General features: G+C 39.4%; 1 protein-coding gene and 1 long non-coding RNA gene across 4 annotated transcripts in view; one reads left to right on the top strand and one right to left on the bottom strand.

The window, feature by feature from the left end:
• The window catches only part of ZCCHC24 (zinc finger CCHC-type containing 24), a 152476-nt gene extending 140634 nt beyond the window's left edge, over positions 1–11842 (top strand). For both annotated transcript variants that reach the window (XM_007067262.4, XM_027829499.3), the window contains one exon: positions 4572–11842. In XM_007067262.4, the coding sequence (XP_007067324.1) occupies positions 4572–4685 (114 nt within the window). In that variant the 3' untranslated portion in view covers positions 4686–11842. The remainder of the gene's footprint in view (positions 1–4571) is intronic.
• LOC122466567 overlaps positions 6197–23665 on the bottom strand; it is a 35960-nt gene continuing 18491 nt past the window's right edge. Inside the window, exons 1-3 of one of the 2 annotated variants that reach the window (XR_006292195.1) lie at positions 17526–17684; positions 14938–15048; positions 6197–6333 (exon numbers count right to left, since the gene is read on the bottom strand). This is a non-coding gene — a long non-coding RNA (uncharacterized LOC122466567). Of the gene's footprint in view, positions 6334–14937; positions 15049–17525; positions 17685–23665 lie in introns of those variants that run through there. The other variant, XR_006292196.1, reaches the window with a different exon arrangement.

Here is a 23665-nt window from a genome sequence, read left to right as displayed (position 1 = left end):
ACCTTGAAGCATACCTCCAGACAGGAAGAATCTCTCTGGATCTGCAAGAGACATTTTGTCTCCACACTGGCTCTGCACCTTAATGCTCCTATCAACCCCATATCTTTGGGGGTACAGCTCCACTGGAAAGGAGCTGAATTATCTCTCCTAAGTACATTTCATTCTTCTGGACCAGCTCTTCCTTTCTCCTGCATGTGCGGTCTCCAACCCTCCTACAAACACAGACTTAGGGACCCATTGAGAAGCCTCCACAGGTAGGGGCTGAGAGGGAGGGCCTCTCTTTCCATACAGACAGGGAAAGATCCACAAACAGAGGGCTGTGAATCTCAAAAGGGATGATCAAAGCCAGGATATGAACTCTGTACCATATCTTTGAGACATAGCACAGTAAGCTTAGATCCATTACAGTATGTACATCTGTGACTGTAAATTACGATGGCCGGTGGTGCACTGTCCCTGGTATTTCTTCCATTGCTCATGCAGACTCACCTTATTTTTCTAACAACTCATAAGGTTTCATTTGGGGTTTTTTGGGGGGGTTTTGTTTTGTTAATTATTTATTTAGCGGGGTGGGGATTATAATCAGAAAAATGCTGAATGTGGGTTAGCAAAAGGCTTCAATTAAAAGTTAATTTGGGAAGCAGGCCTTGCTGTTTAACTATAGAATCATTTCATCTTTATTCCATGCAGGCAACAGGATAGTCACTGCAGCCAAATGCCTTCTCAGTAGAGATAGTCAGAATTTTCTTTCCCGCTCCCCCATTCCACACACACAAAGAAAACTTTATGTGAAAAACCAGATATTTTTCAATTTTTATCACTTACAAAAATGGGTTTTCACTGAAAAAACAAAACACCCAAAACCTATTTTGTTTCTGTTTAAAACAGTTTCCGTTTTTCAATAAAAACTTGAAAAATTTCAGTGAAAAATGGATATTTTTTCCATGAAACCATTCATAAACTGAAAAGCGATTTTCCCAATGGAAATTTGTTGACAGTTTTTTTTTTTGTTTGTTTGTTTTACCACCTCTACTTCTCAGTTTCTTATTTTTCCAGCAACCAGCACCTGTGACCAAAGAAACATAAGTGCGATTCCCTGATGGGCCTCTCAGAGGTGCGTCACAGAGCTTGCAGCCCAGGGAAGAGGACTGTGGTGTCTTTAAGCCACCTTTGTGCCCTCCAGATTTTGGGGTGTTGAAGAGGCTCTTGACATAATTTAGGCCTGATCTACACCTAAAACCTAGGTCGACCTAGCAACATCACTCAAGGCTGTAAAAAATGTCATGCCGTGTGCAACGTAGTTAGGTCGAGCTAACCGCACTGTAGATGCACCTAGATCGATGGAAGAATTCTTCCACTGACCTAGGTACCATCTCTCAAGCGGGTGGATTTACTCCAATGACAGAAAAACTCCTTCCATTGCTGTAGTGTTTATATTACAGCACTATGACAGTATCGCTGTAGCACTTGTACTGTAGACATACCCTTAGATAGCCCTGTGGGCCTGTCTGTGGTACAGCAGCTAGCTCAGAGTCTCTGCAGCCTGTCCTCAATACATCCCTCCTGCCATCAACCCCTTGTCCCCACTGTACACCTCCCAGAACCTCAGGAGGCAGCCTTATAGCTGTCCTGCACCATGCCTGTGCTAGGGGAATTCTGCTATAGCTGGACACGGGGCTTTTAGGGCCTCTTTACACCACTCTGGGCCTTTCACATGGTGTAAGAAGGGTGGAGCAGGAATGCTGTTCTCATCCTATAACTCTCCACATTGTTTTTTTATTATGAAATATTTGTTTTATCATTACTAATGATAAAGGAATAATAGGAATGGGGCAGATTAATTTTTACAGCAGATAACTTAGCTACATGCCAAAGCCAAGCCCTTCAGTGCATTTAAATATTGAAGCAACACTTTTTTTTTTTTGATGCAACCTCTCGATACACAGTGTAGTTTCTGGAGATATAGCTCTCTAGCCTCATCAAAAAAGCAGCCCTAACACTGCTTTGTGCCTTCCAGCTGGCCCCAAGCAACCTGGTTTCCTGTGTTCATAACCCTTCTCTCCCCAGCCTGTATGTCGTAACGTGCTGGTAACAATAACATTTCTGAAATCTAAGTGGCTCCCAGGCCAAAAAAGCTGAGCTCAGTCATCACAGGGGGAACGCAAACCATGGAGAGGTATTGTTTCTGACAGCAGTCCAAGAAACTCTTGGCACTCCGAGGCATTCCCAACGTCCTTTGCACTATTTCCAGGAAAAACGATTCCCGAGGCCTTGTGTTTAAAAAAAAAAAAAAAAAAAACCCTGGCTTATTTCAATAAACATGATAACTGTTGTATTTTTCTCTTTAATCAGAGCACAGCTAGTATGTAGAAGCAATCAGAGCTGTGCCGAATGGCTGCTCTGTTTTAAGTGTATCATTTCAAAGCTTCCAGGAGCTCTCCTCTTGGAGCACAAATTAACTCTTGTAGTGCCTGAACCTCAACTTAGACTGTATTGCAGACGGGGGTCAAACTTCAGGGAAAACACGTGTTATCCAACACATCTCCTTGGGTGACATAGGAAGGAAATATTTGCAGGGGTGGGTAGGGGGAGCGTGGAGGGGGAGTTGACAGTTTTTCCCAATTGAAAACAGACTTTACATTGCTTATTCATCTTGGTAACTTGGTTGGTTATATATATAAACTATCCATTACTAGACTGGCAGAACTACTGTGTGGCCTAGTGGAATGAGCACGGGGCTGGAATCCCAGTTCCGGAGTTCTAATCCCAAATTCTAATGCTCTGTTTTTAAGGAACTCATTAATAGCCTGATCCAAAGCTCTTTGAAATCAGTGGGAATCTTTCACAGGCTTTGAATGCTGGGAACGCTGTACTTGATCCAGCTAAGTACTGAAGTTTGTGATTAAGTTTAATCATGTGCTAGTCCCTTGAAGTAAACTGAACTATGCTCATTTACACCAGTTCAGAATCTGGCACCAAGTGAACAAAGCATTGGGCCATGTACTGTAGAGAAAGGGATGAACAAACTATTGGCAATCTCCACAGAATTAATTCCATTTTGCTATTATTACTATCTGTGAAAGGCAATAAGTGAAAATGTTCATCTCAGGAGTCAGAAACAAGAATGAACACAGCAAGAAGTTGCAGGTATCCTTTCTTGGGCTAAGTAGAATATATTAGATTTTGGCTTATTTTATTCTTCTTTTAGAATGCAGTAAAATGTACCCCTTCAACTCTGGGTAGTTACTACCTGCTCTAAAAGTTTCAAATGGCCTTTTCGTTTTGATGCTCAGTATTTTAAGAGGGTTACCCTGGAATGAAGAGCAGACATTTAAATTCATAAACTCATAGACTTTAAACCAGAAGGGACCATTGTGATTATCTAGTCAATTGTTGTTAATTTAGAAATCTTGATAATTTAGAACATCGAATGCTCTTAACATTTTATCACTTCAGGCAAGATTGGAGCGAGGGTTTGGGAATGGGAAGTGAATAGGGTTAAATGTCTACTTTATATTTCTCCACTTCCCTCCCCAAGAACAATATTTTGAGATGATCAGCAAGAAGCTACTATTCCTCAAACAGTGGAAAATCTTCGGCTTGTTTTCAGATTTCACCCCATTTGCTGTCATTATCCACAGTACAGTTGAACACTCACAGCCGCCTTTATTGCAAATCATCGAGCAACCAGACTGCCTTTTAAGTGCACTCTTAGAAAGCCAGAGAAGTTATACATTTTCATGATTCCACTATGAAGTGCACATTGTATTGTTTCATCTTTATGTCTCTGTCACCTTTGTACCCATCAGACCTTTCAAACAGGCAGTCTTGCTTTGATATACAGTATGGGTGATTTGTTTTTTAAATGAATGTGAAAGCTTTTAGATGTCAGGGAAATTTAAAGTACAAGATCTAGTAAATCTGAGGAATTTTCACTCCCTGTTTTACTGATTCCCTCCTCTGTCCCCCCGGCCATATCTTACCCAACTGCTATTACAAATACTTAACCACATAACTAGTTGAGCAGTTTTCTTCCCCCACTTTGCAGCTGCAGTGTTCGGGAAATTCCAGCTCTCCAAATATGGAGGTGTGTGTCAGGCAAACCTCTGTCACTTGTTTCATAACCGTACATTGGCAAGATGGCTTGTTGGTATTAGCACTGAATCCTAATAGTGTTAACCCCCCTGGCATGCCTGGGGCAATGGGACGCCTATGGTCTAAGTGCTAATGTCCTTTGGGATATAATCACTGGGGGCAAGTCAATAAATGAGGCTGTTTTATAGCATGAGGTTATAAATTAAGTCTTTTTTCCGCAGTGCAGCTAGAATAAGGGTTTACAAGACCTTGTGTGAAAGGGAATGACATTCATGCTGTCGAGACAGTTCCCACCATTGCAGAGCCAGGTGGTTGGCAACATGTTTTGGCTTTTCAGGGAAAATATATAGCACCATTAGCTGCACTGGGAGAAAGCCTAGCAAAATAAGCTTAAAAGTTGGGTTTTGTAGGCCTAGACACAATCGATTGTCAGTGACATTTACTAGAGCATACTCTATTCCCTTTCTTCCCTGCAGAGACCCCTGGAAAAGCCGGATGGCCTGGATGTTTCAGATCAGAGCAAGGAGCATCCTCAGCATCTGTGTGAGAAGTGCAAAGTTTTGGGCTACTACTGCCGTCGTGTGCAATAAACCTTCAAGGGTGGCCTCTTCCCTCCCCATCATCCTGCGAGATCCTTTGGCAGCACGCGGTCAACAGCGACTCAGAATCCAAGACAAAAAAAAAACCTAAAAAGATTGCCAATTTTGCCTATCTTTAAACTAATAATATGCCTTACCATTAATAGAATGTAACACTTTTCCTGTGTATGTGTATACGTGCAAGATATATTTATAGGACTATGGTGTGTTTTATATATCGATCTATCTATATATCTATCAAACAGTGTTACTGATAGTGTTCACAATGGAACCACTCCTGTGGTTTCTGTTGATTGTTTACACAGTTCCTATATCATGGCCAGGTGAAATGAAGAGAAGTGCTGTTTGTTAGGCAAGGTATAATGTTCACTGGGGAGTAAACATTATGAATGGCTTTTGCAGGACTTAGGTAACCTGCAAGGCCACTAATTGGGAGTGCTTGCTAACCCCATGAACATTATTCCTGCTGTACGACAAGACAAAGGAAGATTCAACAAGCCACAGCATTAAAGAAAGGAAACTATCATATTTTCCTTGCTTTGGAAGATTTGAAAGTTCCATGCTGCTGCTTTCTTGGACTTCCATTGCTTAATGTAACTTGGGTAGGGCGTAGGTAGACTCAGTGAGGGTAAAACCAAGTGTATAATTGTTTGAGGGAGTGGTTTTTTGGTATGGAAATGGAGAATAGCAACTGGACAGATTGTCAGTAAGGATTCCAGCATCTTTTGGGAGAGACTAGTGTTTTTGCTTTCTTTGGGCTGTGATTGACTGAAATCCTTCTCTTGTCATATAATTTCTTTTAAATGGGCCCTTTATGTGTATTTGCTATTCATTAGGCCACAAGCACACTAAATTTACTGTGAATAATGGGGAATGAGAATGATTAAATTTGTCCCCAAACCCTAATTGAGTGAGTAGCCAGACTTAATATTTATACTAGTTCGAAAGCCACTTTCTGGAAATATTTTTATGTCCTGTTTTCTACTGTGCAAATTTATTAATATAAAAGTATATACATATGTAGCCACAGGGGTTGTATGGGGCATGAAGAACATAACCTACCCTCTTCTCTGTCTTTCTAAAACACCTATATAGGTTAGGAGAAATGTAGTAATTGTATGTGGTTGTCCTATTTCAGGTAGAAGAAACTTTGTGCAGGAGGATCCTGTTACAAAGGAATATATATTATCAGAGATTGGGGAATGTCATGAAATGAAAGTACTTCAAGACAGTATTCTGGTTTTGTATGTATTTTTAAGAGTACATTGGCAAAAGGACAGAATGAATAAGACTTGTATGTGTCATCCACTTCTATAGAAAACTACAGGAGAGTGTTTTTTTAAAATCAACCATTTTTTATTTTCATGAAATTTTCTTTAAGAAATGGTTGTGTGTGTTATTGTTATGTAGTGATGTTTTAAATTGGAAACACTCATAGTAAGTTAAAGCTGTTTCAAAGTTAAATTTGATAGATACAATCCAGAGTTATCGCATACCAAGGTAGGATGAAGTGGTACCAGTACAACCAGTCAGAGTCTTGTAAAGCAGATTAAAAACTTGTAGTAAGCATTCCCACGTGAAATGTGAAGATCTTCACAAAGTTGATCCAGAGTGAAACTTTTGCCATTTCCATGCTTGTCTGTGAACAGGGCAAAATGTCAACAGGGCAAAAATGATTTGTTTAGAAACTTCACACAAAATTCAATCTTCACAATTTATGGGGAACCCAAAAATTCAAGTAGGAAGTAATGTGGTCTACTAGTTAGAGTAGTGTACTGGGAGACAGGACACATGGATTCTGTCCTGGGTTCTGCCAGTGGGCTGCTGTTTGACATTGGGCAACTGTCTGAACCTCTCCATGCCTCAGTTTCCCCATCTGCAAAATGGGGATAATAATACTTAACATACCTACCTCACAAGGGTGTTGTGAGGTTTATTTAATGTCTAAAGGCATTTTGACATTGTTGGATGAAAACTGCTATATAATTACAAAATAATATTAAGTTAAACACTCTGAGACTAATTTTGCCCAGTTAGCAGTACCATAATTTAAAATAAAAATATGACTGAAATTTAACACTAATCACAGATTTTGATTGCCTCCATCAAGTGAGACAGTTAGCATCTTCAAGTGGGAATGCATTCTTAGCTGAAGACTGAAAAGTACACTTAGGGACAGATTTTCTAAACAAAGCTTCTTAATTTGCCCATAAAATAATAACATTTCTGCATGCCAGTTTAGAGGTGGGTTTTTAAAACTTGGCATCAGTGTTAATTTTGACCCATTGTTTGGTGTGTCAGTAATTCAAAGGGAAAGACTGCAAGAAGGCCATACAATAAACGGGCTATAATTTTTTCCCTTGAGCACTTAATGGTATATTAGCAGCAATTTCTTTGACACTTAATATCCAGCTAAAGGAAAAGCTAAGAAATAGCACCAAACAAAAGCTAAGAGAAAAGCCATTTTCTTCATAAAGCTAAGAATGTAGCAACCAACCTACCCCTCCATTTCAATATAATTTCAAATTTGTGGCAACCAAGACGACATACTGTTGCTGAACATCAGCACTACAAAATATGTAGCTATATGTAGCTATAATTACATGCTATAATTAAGCCACTGCAGGATCTTAACATAGACCAGTTGAAGGACATTATTAAACAAAATTGTTGCCTTTTTCACATTAGTACCATTTTAAATGTTATTTGTTCAGGTTCACTATTGCATTACGGTGCTTTTAGCTTGTAGATTTCTAGGGAACGCTTTAAACCAAGGTTCCCAAATATACATCCCGTGTGGCTTTAATGCAACTACCATTTGCATATGCATAGAATAACCTTTTTTTTTTTTTTTTTAAACACATACTTGTTGGAGGTTAAATACTCATGTCATTATATTATCCTACATGTTAGAAATGTCAGCATATTAACTGAAGACACAAATCAAATGCATTTGGGTCCTGGTCCAACTCCAGATGAAGTCAATGGAAAGACTCCCGTTGACTTCTCTGGGCTTTGGAGTTTCCCCTCCCCACCCCACCCCATTTTAGTTAGTGACTTGAAAGGAAAGGATGAATATTGCTTGCTGGAACCAGGCAAGGACTATGCAAGCTTCCCTACACATCTCTATCAGTGAACCCCTTTCATGACCAATAGCATCCCCCTCTTATTGTAGTCTTCCGCCAGTGGTGATTAAGCAGTTACCACTTAAACTTGCACAATGTACCCAAATGAGGTGTAGAATGAAACACACCAAATGTATTGACACTGGTGACCTAGTAAGTACATCTTTAATTAATACTTAGTAAGCACATTTGAAATAAACAAGGGGTGAATGGGATCCTCCTCTTCACTTATGCTGGAGAAGAAGGGCCCAGAAGCAGGCAGCGAAGGAGCTAAGACTGTGGGACAGCAGGAAGCAACACTCCCTGGGCCTTCTCCCCTCTCCCCAGAGTCCACAAAAACCACTCCAGATGATGGGGGCGCCACAGATATATAAGCCAGGAAGAGGGGGCAGAAAGGGAAGCAGCATGCTCTTCTCTGAGCCTGGTAGGGGTAGATTGTTGCTTCATGCAGAATTTATTCTTGCCATGCTTTCCATCTGTATCAACGAAGCAAGATATACGGTGCAGTCCATGGGGTGTGGAAGAAGAGTGAATAGCATGAAATGCCAGAGAGCTGGAGACGTCAGCTCACAATGCTTATTGCCCCTACTTCCACAGGGATGAAATTTGGCTTCCCTCTGGGTTTTTTGGGCCATCCAGACTCACTGTGCGTTATCAAAAACCCCATCCCCCAAGGGGTGGATCTGGGGAAAAGTCCACATGGCCAGAGTTTCAAGTGAACTCCTTCCCCCTCCTGACGGGATTATTAGGACTGGAATGTTGAGCTCTTGCTATTTATCCTTATTGGTAATATCCTATTTGTATATGGATTTATACATCAGTATCGGAACATATTTCACTGTTAATCTAAAGTAGTTCACAGTTGTTAGTCTTTAGTAAGGGCACAGTGTTTAGTAAAGGTTTAAATTTTCTGAATTTCAGATTTACGCATTTCTTTATAAAAAAAATTAATTTTGACTAATACAACATGATTTTTGCTTTTTTTTTTTTTGATAAAAATTCATCCCATTTTTGACCAGCTGAAATTTTCCAGATTTGAAAATTTTCATCAAAATTTCTGATTTTGACCCAGAAAATATGGGATTATTTTTTCCTCAAATTTTCATGACAAATTTCTACCATTTTTTCTTTGATCAGCTCTAGTTTTTTAACTCATCAGCTGATATTCCCTGAATTGGTTTTAGCTGTTTTATTGAAAGTCAAAAGCAAGTCTTAGTGAAAACATTAGTAATTCAGTGCAAATTAATTCAGTCTGAATTAATTAATTCTGCCTGAAGGAATACACACTAGTTGCTTCACTGAGTCTGCTGATAGCAGCACACATGAAAGCAGAATTTGACCCTATGGATATGTTTGGGAAACTTAATTATAAACATTAGAATGTTATCTACCTGTGAACTGAACTGTGCACCACACCCTATTCCTTGTTTCTTCTGGAGACTTTTAGCATTCATTTTTTTCCATGTAAGCCATAATTCTTCCTTCCTTTAGTCAATCAGAACCTTCATGTATAACCTATCTTCGGGATCACTATTGCTCAGGAAGAAAAAAAAAAGTTGACAGGGCTACATCAGTTTGCACCAGCTGAGGATACTTCCCCCACAATTATTTAAATCTTGGCCCCCAGTTACCCAGTTTCTGCTGCTGCTTCCCCATAATACATTATGATGCCACCTGAGCAAAATCCAAGGCCTTGGTGTCTCAAAATTGCTTTTTAATTGCAAATAAATACACAAAAGGTAAATATTATTTCTGCAAATAAGTGTATTTTAAAGTTCCCCATTATATGGGACCTAGTCTGTAAACGATAATGTGAAGTTATGTATATCGGAGGAGGCCATTTATAGAAGGATCCTCTATATTTTACCTTTTTGTACAACATGGAATTTAGACTAGACATGAATTGCAGACTCTTGAAGCTATAGCCATTATTCCAAAATGAAACTACTTAAACCAGTAGATGAAAACTAAGACCATTTGAAAGTATTAGAAATAAATAGATTAGTTCTCTATGGCTTGCAGTTAAATCGTGTGTGTGTCCAGTACATATTCCAAGTGCTCGTCAGTGAATAGCATGCAATAATTCATCAACATACAAGCATTGTTAAAATGAAGTCACTCAGCATGTTTCTCTCACTTGCTTCTGCCAACATAATTAGAAATTTGATGGAATTTTAGCCCCTCACAATGTTGTTTTTTAAGACATCACTCCACTCCTGATTGGATATCAGTGCATATCAGTTTTACATCTGCAAAAACCACTGCTGTCCATTTATATTGCTTAAGTGCTCAGAGGGCTGATAGAGATATTAGATGTATGGATGACGGTTTGCGTTTTTAGGATGAATTTCAAAGGGACAATCGTGTGCAGTTACTAGATGTAGTTGATTGATATTAATGTTTACCCCCCTGTATGAAGTATTTTACAGTTTTACTTGCAGATGTGTATTTATCTTGAGTTATACTTGACGGAGTTCATTTCAGTTTTTGTTTTGTTTTAATACTATGTGTGTATTTTGGAAACCTTTTTAGATGTTAAAATTTTTGAATGGTTACAAATATTTCTTGTAATACTGAATTATCTTATCTGGAAACTCTTTGCAGTAACTTTTTTGTATATATTTGAGGGCCTTTTAAAAAAAGAAAAATAGTATTGTTTGTTTGTTTTTTTTAAAAAGTGTTTTTACAACTTGGAAGCTTTCAAAAGGGCCTTGCTCTCAACTAGAATACTAACAGAGGTAAGAGTTTTCTTAAGTATTTTGCAAAACTAAGGGTATATCCTCAAGAAAATATTTATGGAAGTAATTTACATTTTTGTTTTTTTACAATGCTTTTGTTTGTATAAAGTATGCAACAGAACTACATTAAGAAGGAAATATTGTCTACATAGAATATTATATGAAAGTTGGTACATAATTCTGACAAAAAACCCTTGCAATTCTTTAAGCCATATTGTTTTTGTTTCCTTGGATGAAAATATCAGTATTAAGTAACCAATGTATTATTCAAGTGCATAGACTTCTATTAATGAGCTTATGCAGTTTATTTATATGTGTATTTTGGGAAGTATTGCCTCTTTAGGAAAAGCTATAACTAGATGTATTCGTGAGTAAGGATCAGATAATATTATACTATCACTTTATGTCTTGTGAGAGACACAGTAAATGCTGAAAGCACAGTAACTATTCAGCTTTCAGAAATTATGGAACACAGATATCCAATTTTTGTATTGTAGGGTTTTTGTTTTCATAAAGCGAGGGTGGGTGTGTGTGAAGGTTTGGTGGGGGGGCATCATTTGACAAACTGACATTCATGGCAGTTTGCAGACAATAAACTGAGAGCTGCTACGCAATACTGGCTAAAGCAATATTGTCAATCAAAGGACATAATGGAAAAGGATCAAGGTAGATTGTTGTAGGGATTTGTGTCTATTTTAATTAGAATTCATAGTGTGATAGAATATGCATGTGCATGTATTTGAAGCATTTTTACACTTTACGTTTCATGTAGCTTGATTATGTAATGGATTTTGTTTTTAAACCATGCTTAAATGGAAGGTTTGCCTAATCCTGTACTGGACTTTTGTTTCCTTTAAAAGGTTATTTAGTACAGCAGTCACTACATTGTATAATAGTGCTAAAACTGTATCTTCTGAATTTCTGCAGCTTTAAAAATTAGCTTAATTATTATGACTTTTGTTTGTTTTTAACCAGCTGTACCCACGGACCTTGTCAATTTTAGTTGCCAATTTGTATGATTTTCTGTTCTGTAATTGTTAATAAACTTGTACAGCTTAAAAACAAAAACCTATGGACACAGGCCTCAGAGGGACCAGTCCTTCCTCAGCAACCAAGATGACAACTTACTCAACTAGTGACTGTGTTGCTGAAAAGACTGTAAAGCCTCTGTTGTGGATTGTCCATAAAATGGCATTCCGACATGTGCCTTATTAGCTGGATAGTATACAGCTTTCCTCTAGTATCATAGCATTTTAATGCTGTATTAAAATATTGCAACAACACAGTGAGAGAGTTGTGTGCTTTTGTTGAGAGTTGTTTGTTTCAGGGTTTTAACATAACTTGTGTTGGTTTCTTGGTAATAATGCACAGACCGTGTGCTGGCAGTCGTAGCATGAGCTTGTCCCAACAACCCAGACCTTAGAATGAGCAGATCACCACGCCAGTTCTGTCCTTTAGCCCTCTGCTAGTTTGGTCACATTGCAATTTAGCAGGGTTTCTCTTGTGAGCAAGTCTTCTCTGTTGGGGACAGAGTTACGACAGTGCATCCAGTACTTGCGGTTGTATCGCCAATGTCACAGTCTCTTGCTTTTCTTAAAGCCCTCTAGGGTGACCAGATAGCAAGTGTGAAAACTTGGGATGGGGTGGGGGAGTAATAGGTTCCTATATAAGAAAAAGCCCCCAAAATCGGGACTGTCCCTATAAAATCGGGACATCTAGTCATCCTAAAGCCCTCGGAATCATATTCGTACCCGAGAATCTTCACATTCTTTAAAAAACAGAAAGGGTACGTTTCTAGCCCTCAAGGTTGCAGAGAAAAGCTGGAAAATGTGAACCCTAAAACCTCCAATGCCAGAAGGCAAATTAAAAAAACAAAAACATTATTTTAAAAAGTCTTACGACTGTTAAGTCAATCTCGTGATTGGGTGGGGGACAAACTAATGATTTGTAAATATGTAGGGTTCCAAAGCTGAGATCCATTCAATTCACTGCTCATAAATAAGGCTACGATTTGGTCATGGAGGTCACGGAAGTCAGGGAATCCATAACTTCCGCAGACCTCTGTGACTTCAGCCCGCAGCCGCTGGGAGCTGCAGAGTACTCCACCTCCCGTGGTGGCTGGGAGCTGCGGGGTACCCCCGTCACCACCGGCGAGGGGGAATCCCCCAGCAGCCCCCCAGCTGCCACTGCAGGCGGTGTGGGAGAATCCCCTGGCAGCTCCCCAGTCCCCGCGAGCGAGTGTCCCTCCCAGCCACAGCAGGGCAGGGTGCTGGACCCTCCTCCCTGCCAGTTTTGTCATGAACATTTTTAGTAAAAGTCAGGGACAGGTCACGGCTTCTGTGAATTTTTGTTAATTGCCCATGACCTGGTCATGACTTTTACTAAAAGTGTCCATGACAAAATCGTAGCCTTACTCATAAAGCCACGAGCCATTCTTGCAACCTCAGCCAAAGTTGATTTCTCTATTAGAGTGATTTTCAACCTTTTTTCATTTGTGGACTCTTAAAAAATTTCAAACAGAGGTGCAGACCCCTTTGGAAATCAGATAGTCTGCGGACTGCCAGGGGTCCATGAACCACAGGTTGAAAACCCCTGCTCTATTAAGCCTGTCAGAGATACCTTAGAGGTATGAAGTGTTAAAAATATAAATGGATCATTAAAATTAATTCTGTTAATTAAATATGCTGCTTCTAAAATAAAACCTTCCCTTTATTTTTAATTCCAATTCATATTATTTGAAAAACATGTAACACCTTATAGATGCATATACTTGCGCTAAGAAACATGGTGCAGATTTGATATCCACAGTATTATCATTAGGAGATGCAATGTATACTGTAGGTGTAGCTTGATCTCCGTGGAAAGGCATGTGCAGCTATCCTCATTCAGTGACTTTGAACTCCTCAAACTTTAAATTGTAAGGAGTTTTTGACTGGCTAAGTAATTTCTACCATCATTTGGAAAACCAAGTGGCTTCTTCATTTTAAATGAAAGTTATAAAATAGTGCTGCTACCCCACAAAAGTGACTACAAAATTGCCTGCTAATCTATAATCCCAAGGAGAGTTTTGCCCTTTGATAGAAAACTTACTCCTCGTACTCATAATGTACTACACGACAAAAACTCAGAGGTGAAATAAACTGCATAGTAACCCAGCCCTCGATTTATACTCAGGAATTATGTAGAATCCTGCACCTTAAATAGCCAACATGCCCTTTAAACCAAAAAGCAGAAGATAAACTACGTAGAGTAGACAAACCATGCTGTTATATACTTCCCTCTTACAATGCCTCATTATAGAAATGGCTTCCTATGTTTAGTACACCAAACACTAATACAAACAATATTTACCGTTGCGTTAACAAAATGAACACCGACTACATTTTCCAGAAGACTGCAGGATTGAGGTCACACATCAAAGTAACCCACCCCCAAAGTAGTACCTCTGTAGCCCAAACAAACAGGTAAGTAATAGGCTCTTCATATTAATTGTCCATACTTTAGATAAGCAGCACAAATATATGAGAAAGAGAGAGAAGAAATGTTTAAACAACATTGAAGTCTTACAATATTTGTTGTTACCGAAGCCCTTTGATTTTTAAATTCAGTTTTAGTACGCAGAGGTCAAAAGCTCAAAAACACCCTTTCAAAACACAGTGAGATCACATTTTAATAAGTTTTTTCACTATTACTGTGGTTTATTCTATTTCACTATGCGGTTAAGTATAAACTATATGATGTATGCCTAAATCTGCTGTCCAGCAAGAGAAATGCATATTCAAGCTTGTGCATCCCTGTGCATAGCAAACACATACAAGCCATCTAAGATTATTACTACCTCCAGTATTGCATTGTACATCCAGTAAATCAGCAAGTAAAAAGTCTCCCTTTTATCTCTATCCCCAGATATAGGGAAGGCAAAGCAAAGGGTAGAGAGGAAAATGAACCACCAGATCCCAGAATGTTGGTAATGCTTAGAGTATGTTGTGTTGATTCATAGCAGCAACTCATAAAAAGTATCACATAAAGAACATATAAATAAAACAAACGAGTAACTTGCAATACATGTCCAATTCCATTGTTTGCTAGCATACAGTTCTGGGTGAATATAAACAGATATCTTTTGGCCCAACACATTGATAATCTCAGGGATCAGATTCACAATTGACCCCATAGTGTTTAGCGTCTTGAAAATTAACACAATTATCTTCATTTATTATCTTTGCCTCAAACCCATCTTAAACAAAGGTTTTGATGCTTGGCACAGCCTTCTTAGAAAGGACAGACCCTAAAAACCATAATTAAAACAAAATTCCCCTTCAAAACATCATAAAATCTAAAAGGTTGTTGGTGGTGATGTAATGCAATGGGAAAACCTACCTCAATCAGTACTGTTTAGTTCTTTCTTTAATGAGCTGAAATGCAAGTCTCAGCAATCAGATTAATGGATGTCAGAACCTCCCTGAGTTACACGCCAGGTCCATTGCTTCTCTGCAAGAAAAAAAAAATGATTGACCACCTTAACTGTTTAAGCACAATCCAGAAATATAACAAACCCAAACTGGCAGATGAGCAGACCATGGGAACAGCCATGACCTTGGTCATTCTCTGTAGACACTCTGTGACCCATGCTGGGAAACAATGCAATAATCATGGACTTAAAACGATTGAGACTGCCTACCAGTCAAACATGGCCCTACTTTGGAAAACTTAGATTTATTTGGCTTCCGCTCTCCTTAGACTAAACCTTCATAGTTTCATCCAGATTTTGTTAAAGCATCATGACTTCTTAAAGAATGGGTGAGCTGAAATGGCTTTTAAAAAGCCCAACCCAATAATCAAAGAAAACCAGAGCCAAGCCTTTTTAGAGGTTTTCAAAAGTTTGGCTTGCACCATTCGCCAACTATTTTTCATTTTTCCTCTGCCCTTTCTGATTCCAGCTGAGATGAAAAACAAAAATGCTGATATACCATAAGGAACTGTTCCCTAGTGTTATTTCTGGCCTGACCTAAAGTGGCAGGTACCAGCAGTCCAATATTAGCCAGTTTTCATAGGTTTCCAGTCCAGTTTTGCAAACTTAATGGGCAAAATCCAGATGTAACATAAGCAAGTGCAACTCAGATGACTTCAGTAGAGTTGGACATAACTTACACTGTGTCTGAATTTGGCCTACTGCCGTTGGGAAATATGTGAGTACACTTCTGAACTTTGGCATAGTACTGTAGTTTGAATCAAAGCCTTGAAATAAATTGGTTTATTGGTGTCAGACCAAATAGCTGGGCTGGCTTCTTGTAAAGTACAAATAAAACGTGCTGTATCAAAGTAGGGAAAATTGCATATATTTGTCCTTCCCACCTTGGGGAAAAAGCTTCCAAAACACCACACAGCCTAGATAATCAATACCAGCACAAAGACCCTGGCTTAGCAGTCAGAACTAGATACATGCTACTGTGAGCTTTCTATCTTTCTTAACATTCCCTACTGCTAACTTATTGCATCTGACTCTTCCAGACACTGGAAGCCATCATCTGCATTAACTTGTCCACAGGTGTGTGTGTTTAATTTGCATATTTGTCCTTTGCTGCTTTTCTTAGAAGGATAGAAAATACTGCAGTAAGAACAAAGACAACTATTTTTCACACTTCATTTATATCCCACTTATTCACATATACAAAACAAAAAAACCCAGAACAGCAAACCTGACTGCTTAAGAGAAAAGTGAGGTGAGACAGATCACTCTGTTGTAATTAGGAAATATTGCTCAGAAGCTTTCATTTTCACAATAATTAAAAGCAACACAGAACAGTCTTGGTCAGCTATAGAATTTTCATCACAGGAAATATGCAAAAGTAAGATTTTTTTTTAAAAAGAAGTTTTCGTGTAAATACTTTTTAAAATGAACAGAATCAAACTGCATCTAAACTCTCTTGTGCATTTCCCCCCATAAGTACAAAATTGGGTAGTTAATGTTTTCCACATTTATTGGGTCTGAGGTCTGCATGTGCTTTGTTTAACTTATGCCTTTTCGCACAGGTTTAACTACGTAGTTAGCCAACATAATTAAATCAGTGCAACAAATGCAAAGGCAGTTTCACCACCAGAAAAGTGTCATATACCCTTTTCTTTCAATATAGCTCCATGCACACTAGGGAATTGCACCACTTTAATTAAGCCAATTTTTCCTACAGAGTTAATTAAATCCTTGCAAAAACTGGCATGCTCTTAGACTCGCAACAGCCTTACAGATGAGGAAACCGAGGCACAGATTTAGGGGACGCACAGGATCCATCTACACTGCAATAAAAAAAACCAATGGCACCGAGTCTCAGAGGCTAGGTCAGCTGACTCAGGCTCACAGGGTTTGAGCTGTGAGATTAAAAATTGCAGTGTCGATGTTTGGACTTGAGCTAGGGCCTAGGCTCTGAGACCCAACCCCCTCACCAGGATCCAGAGCCCGGACTCCAGCCCAAGGCCCAATTTACACTACAATTTTTTGCCCCGCAGCGCAAGCCCAAGTCAGCCTGGGCCAGCCACAGGTCTTTTATTGCAGTGTAGACATACTCTCAGGTGCTTAACTCTCATTAATTTTCAGTGGGAATTAGGCATTCCACTGTCATTTGAAACTAAAAGTGTCCCCCCTAAAACGGACTTGCCCAAGGTCACACAATAAAGGTGTCTAGTTAGAGTCTGTGGTGTGATTTTAACTCAAGTTATTAAATGCTCATCTAGATACTTTACAAACATTTGTGTATTGCAACAAACTTCTGTGGAGTGTCCAGATTAGTATTTAAAAAAGTGTTAAATTAAGTCAGTGAGCAAATAACTAATTAAAATAGCACTGTAAACTGTAGTCTAGAAAAAAATGTTGCACCAGTTTAACTAAAGACAGAGTTTAAAAATCAGTGTAAGACCTTGTGCAGACATTCTTATTTGAAAAATGAATCAGTTTAAGCTTAATCAATACAAACCACGTTTATATTGATTGAAGAGTGTCCACACAGCCTTTTGCTCTGGTTTAACTCAACGCTCCTTCTCAGGCATGGGAAGGGTGAATAATCAGACTGGCTGGGGAAAAGACAAGCTAGCCTTTAAGGTTCTGCTACAGGGAAGGTGAGTGTCTTCTTTTGACCACCCCTCCCTTTCCTGTGCCTCTTTGCACATGGGGGTTGGGTGAAGACAGGATGAGTGGCAGGGAGCTCCACCTCTTCTAGCCATCCAATTGCTAATTCAAAGAGGGTTTGGGAGCTGATTGGCTCCACTAAACCCCCTTTCCTGGGTGTTTAAGCATTGCTGGGCACACGACGGCAGAAAACTGCCTTACCCTATAGGGGTCAGCGTAGGATTTCCAGGGTCACCTTTTGTAGTCAGGAAGGAATTTTGCCCTCTAGGGAAAGTGTCAGGTGGAGTTTTATGCCTTCCTCACTGCATGCGGGAGACCTGGTAGGTGGGGTTAAGAAGGAAGAGATGTTACATCTTAAAAAATAAGAGGAAGCATGTACAAATCTCAAATATTGTCACAGCTGGCATCCCGTGTAAGAGGCTTCAAAGGGCCCGTTCCTGAGGTAAACCTGTGCACAGGCCCTACGTTGCACTCTGTGCACTGAGAGATGCTCTTAAAGTTCCCTCAGACAGAATTCCCCTCATCTGTACTTTCATTCCCCTTCATTGGCCAGGAGGCTCATTAGTGGAGTACTAGGAGGGTTGGGTTAAGTGAGCCAACCCTCCTTCGTTGGTTGTATGGCTTGAGGCCATTCAGTCCTGCTCTGGACCTGATTAATGCCAAGTTGTTAGAGGGAGGGGGTTAGACCCCTCCCTTTCAAGGTTAAAGTTTAATAAAGTTGTGGTCTGCCACTTTAAATTCACTCACATAAGTGCCAGCAATCTCCTGATGAACTGATCTTAAATCACACCTTTAGTTAAGCTGGTGGTGGAACTGTGGGTGTAAACAAGTCTTTAATCTGCAGTAGAGGCGGTAATGGGATCTGTCTCTCCCAGGCCTATGCCTCTTTTGTATAGGCAAAAATGTACAGTAAACATGAAAAAACATACATGCCTGATACTGCAAAGGCTGGATTAAGAAACCATTTAAAATGCGGCCTCTTCCTCTTCACAAATCTCTGTTCATCTCACTCCTATGAAAGGAAGTGTCAGCCTGAGCCAGATAGAAGCGTTCAGACACAAGGAGTTACATCTAGAGGCTTTTGTAAAATAAACTTAGCCACGAGAAGAACTTGAACTTTTTATCCCCTACCACTTTCCTTCCTACATTCAGAGTCTGTATGCTTTCTCCTTAGAATTTAGCACAATTGCAGGAGAAGTAGACATTCAAATCAAGATTTATAAACGGTGAAGTTCAGTCTGGTATGTGTGGTTTTGTCCCCTCAAGGACTACACATGTGAAATACAATTTAAAGATTTTAAAATAACAATTTAATGTGTTCCATAAACTCAGTCTTCCTCTTTAACACCTTACCAGAAAAACCTGGTAGTCTTTAAACAGCTTTCTAAATATTGCAAAGCTTGTGAAACAGGAGAAATTTGTCAGCTGAGATCATTCTGTAAGCAGAGAGAATACAGCTGGTATCATTTTAACTTTACAACAATGGGTATAAAAATGCAATTTATCCTATGGAAGGTATTTTTGTTTTCTTAGGAGGTAAAGCTCCCCTCCCCGTGGTGATATTCCTTAAAATTATTAGCAATTCCTTTCAGGAAAATTTAATGGTCAAATAAATAAATAATCTGGTATTAATTCCTTCAATTCCTCTCTCCCCCAAGCGAGGTTTCTTTGTAGCTAAAGTTTTAAGTGAACATCTGGCTAAAATCTTCCTAACCACAGTAATGAGACAGGTAAATTTAGATTACAAAGTTTATCAATTCTGATAGAGGTTCCTTTCTCTACAAACTTGCTGGTGTGGGTGTGTGTTTACTGAAACTGTAAACTCTTAAAAGTCTATAGATGCCTCCTACCCATTTTCTCCCTGTATCCCCAAAATAATATGTGCTTTGTTATAGTTGGCATACTAACTTGTCTCTTGTGGGCCTCTGTACTTTAAATCTGGGTTAGCTACACTCTCTACCCTTCAGTTTCCTTGATTTAAGGCTGAAGCCACAGCATTATTATTTGTATTGCAGTAGTGCCCTGATAGGCGCCCCCATTGTGCTTAGCACTGTACATACATCAACCTAAGTTAGACCCTGCTGCAAATCACTTATAATTTAAGTAATACAGTAGGCCTTCCTAGTATCATGCTGAATGTGCTGTTACTTTTCATAAATTGTTTATTCTGCTGTATTTAAGTTATTTTAACAGGGTTTTTTTGTGAGTAATAAAAATAAATCAATATATTGCTATTTATCTGAAGAGAACTGAAAGTGCCATGTTTCTTACAATTTACATGTAGTTACAGAAGAATGACTTTAATCTATTAACTGAAATGCAGCCACCTCCTAGGTGCAGCTGTTTAACTGTACATTACAAAAATAGACAATATTTTAGGTCAGGAAATAAATTGTTCTGTATCCAATGCAAGCAGCAGAAAGGAGAAATGTAGGCACATAATGTTATTCCCCAGGCTGGAATTTTACCAGGTTAATGCTATGGTTCTTGCATAAAATCTCATGATCATAAGTTATTGGCGGTTCTGGTGCATGTTAAAAACCAAACAATCATTCCTCCGGCTGCACCATGGCCTTCAACGCTATGCTGGTCATTGGTACAGAACAAAGAAGAAGGCCACCCGTTGAATCACTAACACTACTACTTTTTGTGTGTGATTAATGCGTTATTGATTTCCTAAAGACACAGACACTGAAAAATACAAAAAGATAAAGACTTACAGCTTGTATACCACGTGCTTTATGGGATCTCCAATAGAAAGATGGAATTCTACAACTAGTCAAAGCTGCAAGACTAGATAATACACAACCAGACAATACTACATAGATGTGACATTTTAGGGTGGCGTAACAGTAATAAAATAGGAGAAGACAGACATGAATAGGAAAAGGAAAGTGGAAGGAGACCGAGGACGAGCAAAAAGGATCAGTTAGGAGGAAGGGAGGTCTGGCATTGAGTAGGTCTGGTGAAGCATGTTCCACACGTGCTGTAAATGACAGAAGAGATCCTTGCTCATGATGGATCCTAGATTTTTCCATTGAACAAATAGAAGTCAGTTTTGCCAGTTGAGTATAGCGATTAAAGACCAACTGGCTGCAGCCTGCACTCTTTGTGAGAGCTCTTGATCTAATTTCAATCGCAGTGATTAGGATGATATAATTCAAAAGCCGGCTCAACAGAGAAAATCTGCATGTAGCCACATAATATAGTATTGTGGTCCCATGTCCCAAACATATCAATATTATGAGGTACTTGCTACAGGAACACAACACCAGAATGGGGGGGCAATAGAAAAACCCCATCTAGAAAGTGGTTCAATAAGACCTCCCTATACCAGTAAGTGATCTGCAAGATAAGACCTTCTGCGTCATCTCTGTAATAAGTCATCTGTAAAACCCAAAGCTCTAGAAAGGGGTCGAAGTTCATAAAGGCTTGTACTGAAGGGTCAAACCTGAACTTCTTAGGCTTCTCTGCCCCCTACAACAGTTTCCCAAGTAGTGGTAAGTTGTTTGGAAAACCCCCTGCAGTTTGGGTGGGAGTTGGAGACATGTTACAACATCTGGGAATAGTTTCTGCCTTTTTGACTACTCCCCATCCCAATGTTCACCCCTGCCTGCTATGGTACGAGTGTTCAAAAAATGCATATCTTTTTAGAAGAAGAAAAATGCACTGTTCAGCCAGTTATGTTCAAATTCTTCCCATTTACAAGACTATACATGGAAAATTTCAGAAAATTATGAGCAACACCATGAGCAAAAGTGGGTTTAGCATAGAAATGCTTAAGCAACCTCTAGCTTTTAGTAATACTACAGCTATAATCAGTTTTTTTAGAATGTTGTCCTCAATGCACCAGGCGATACAATGGTAGGTGGCACACACTGTGAAAATTAAACATACAAAATCAAAACATGAGTGAATTGCTAATGGAGGACAAAATCCATGAATCGGAGAGGTGGGGAGCTGGAAAAATGATACAAGGAGCCGAGAAATATTCTTACTAGGTTGCCTTACTCAGTTTAGTTGCAAAAAGAAAAGGAGGACTTGTGGCACCTTAGAGACTAACCAATTTATCTGAGCATAAGCTTTCGTGAGCTACAGCTCACTTCATCGGATGCATTCAGTGGAAAATACAGTGGGGAGATATTTTCCACTGAATGCATCCGATGAAGTGAGCTGTAGCTCACGAAAGCTTATGCTCAGATAAATTTGTTAGTCTCTAAGGTGCCACAAGTCCTCCTTTTCTTTTTGCGAATGCAGACTAACACGGCTGCTACTCTGAAACCTATCAGTTTAGTTGGTCCCTTTGATCATCCCTTAAACTTTGCCACTCATCATTCCCTCCTCACCTGTGGAACTAAGGATACAAAGTCAGGTCTTTATACACTGCCCTCTCACCTAGAACATAAGAATGGCCATACTGGATCAGACCAATGGTGCATCTAGCCCAGTATCCCGTCTTCCAACAGTGGCCAATGCCAGGTGCTTCAGAGGGAATGAACAAAACAGGCAATCATTGAGTGATCCATTCCCTGTCATCCATTCCCAGCTTCTGGCAATCAGAGGCTAGGGACACCCAGAGCATGGGGTCACATCCCTGACTATCGTAGCTAATGGCCATTGGTGGACCTATCCTCCATAAACTTATCTAGTTCTTTTTTGAACCCAATTATAGTTTTGACCTTCACAACATCCCTGGCAACAGATTGACTGTGCGTTGTGTGGAAGTACTTCCTTATTCACTTTCTCCACATCATTCATGATTTTATAGGCCTCTATAATATCCCCTCTTAGTCACCTCTTTTCCACACTGAAAAGTTCCAGTCTATTAATCTCTTCTCCTATGGAAGCTGTTCCATACCCCTAATCATTTTTGTTGCCTTTCTCTGTGCCTTTTCCAATTCTAATATATCTTTTTTGAGATGGGCGACCAGAACTGTGCAGAGTATTTAAGGTGTGGAGGGTACCATGGATTTATACAGTGGCATTATGATATTTCTGTTTTATCATCTATCCCTTCGCTAATGATTTCCAACATTCTGTTCGCTTTTTTGGCTGCCATTGCACATTGAGTGGATGTTTTCAAAGAACTCGCCACAACGACTCCAAGATCTCTTTGAGTGTTATCAGCTAATTTAGATCTCATCATTTTGTATGTGTAGTTGGGATTATGTTTTCCAATACTCATTAATTTGCATTTATCAACACTGAATTTCATCTGCCATTTTGTTGCCCAGTCACGCAGTTTTGTGAGATCCCCTTTGTAACTCTTCTCAGTCTGCTTTGGACTTAACTATCTTGAGCAACTTTGTACGGTCTGCAAATTTTGCCACCTCACTGTTTACTCCTTTTTCCAGATCAGTTGTGTGTAAATCAGGTGTAATTTCACTGAAGTCAAAGAATAAGTAAAGCAAGAATTGAGCCCCCTGGCTGGTGCCTGCTACCTCACTTCTGCTTTGTCCGCAGCTTCACCTAGACTGCAGTGCTTTCCAAACAGTTTATGCTTGAAGCCAAGCTATTTAGGGCTTTCATATTTTATTATGAAAGACAGCTTGGGAACATTTTCCTCATTACTTGGAAGCAGCAATTGCTACAGTACATTCTGCACCCCTTATTGCAATGCTTGATTCATTACACCATGTATTACGTTGCAATGCTAACAATGTGCCTTTAAAAATATGCGCTTTCTGGGGCCTGTTATAGTTACCCTCACAAGTCTTTTTTTTTGTAAATCAAACATCTTGATAGCTCCAGCACTATGTTATTACCTGCTCAAGGCTACATCAGCACAGTAGTGCTGTAATGTTTCTCTAGGAGACTTTTGCCAGACCACCCCAGTCATGGTGTTATTCTAAAAGCCAAATGCAGTCCTGACAGGTACATTTACTTACAATGTTCATGTATTTAGTTTGCCAGAATAAAATGATTTTCTTGTTGAGGTTGAGTTTTGAAGCAAGTTTAGATTTTTATTTGAGAGCCTGGAAGAATCCC

Source organism: Chelonia mydas, chromosome 7 (genome assembly GCF_015237465.2).
Source record: "Chelonia mydas isolate rCheMyd1 chromosome 7, rCheMyd1.pri.v2, whole genome shotgun sequence".
Lineage (NCBI taxonomy): Eukaryota > Metazoa > Chordata > Testudines > Cheloniidae > Chelonia > Chelonia mydas.
Note: the sequence above shows the minus strand (reverse complement) of the source record. Positions and strands in the feature narration are given on the sequence as shown.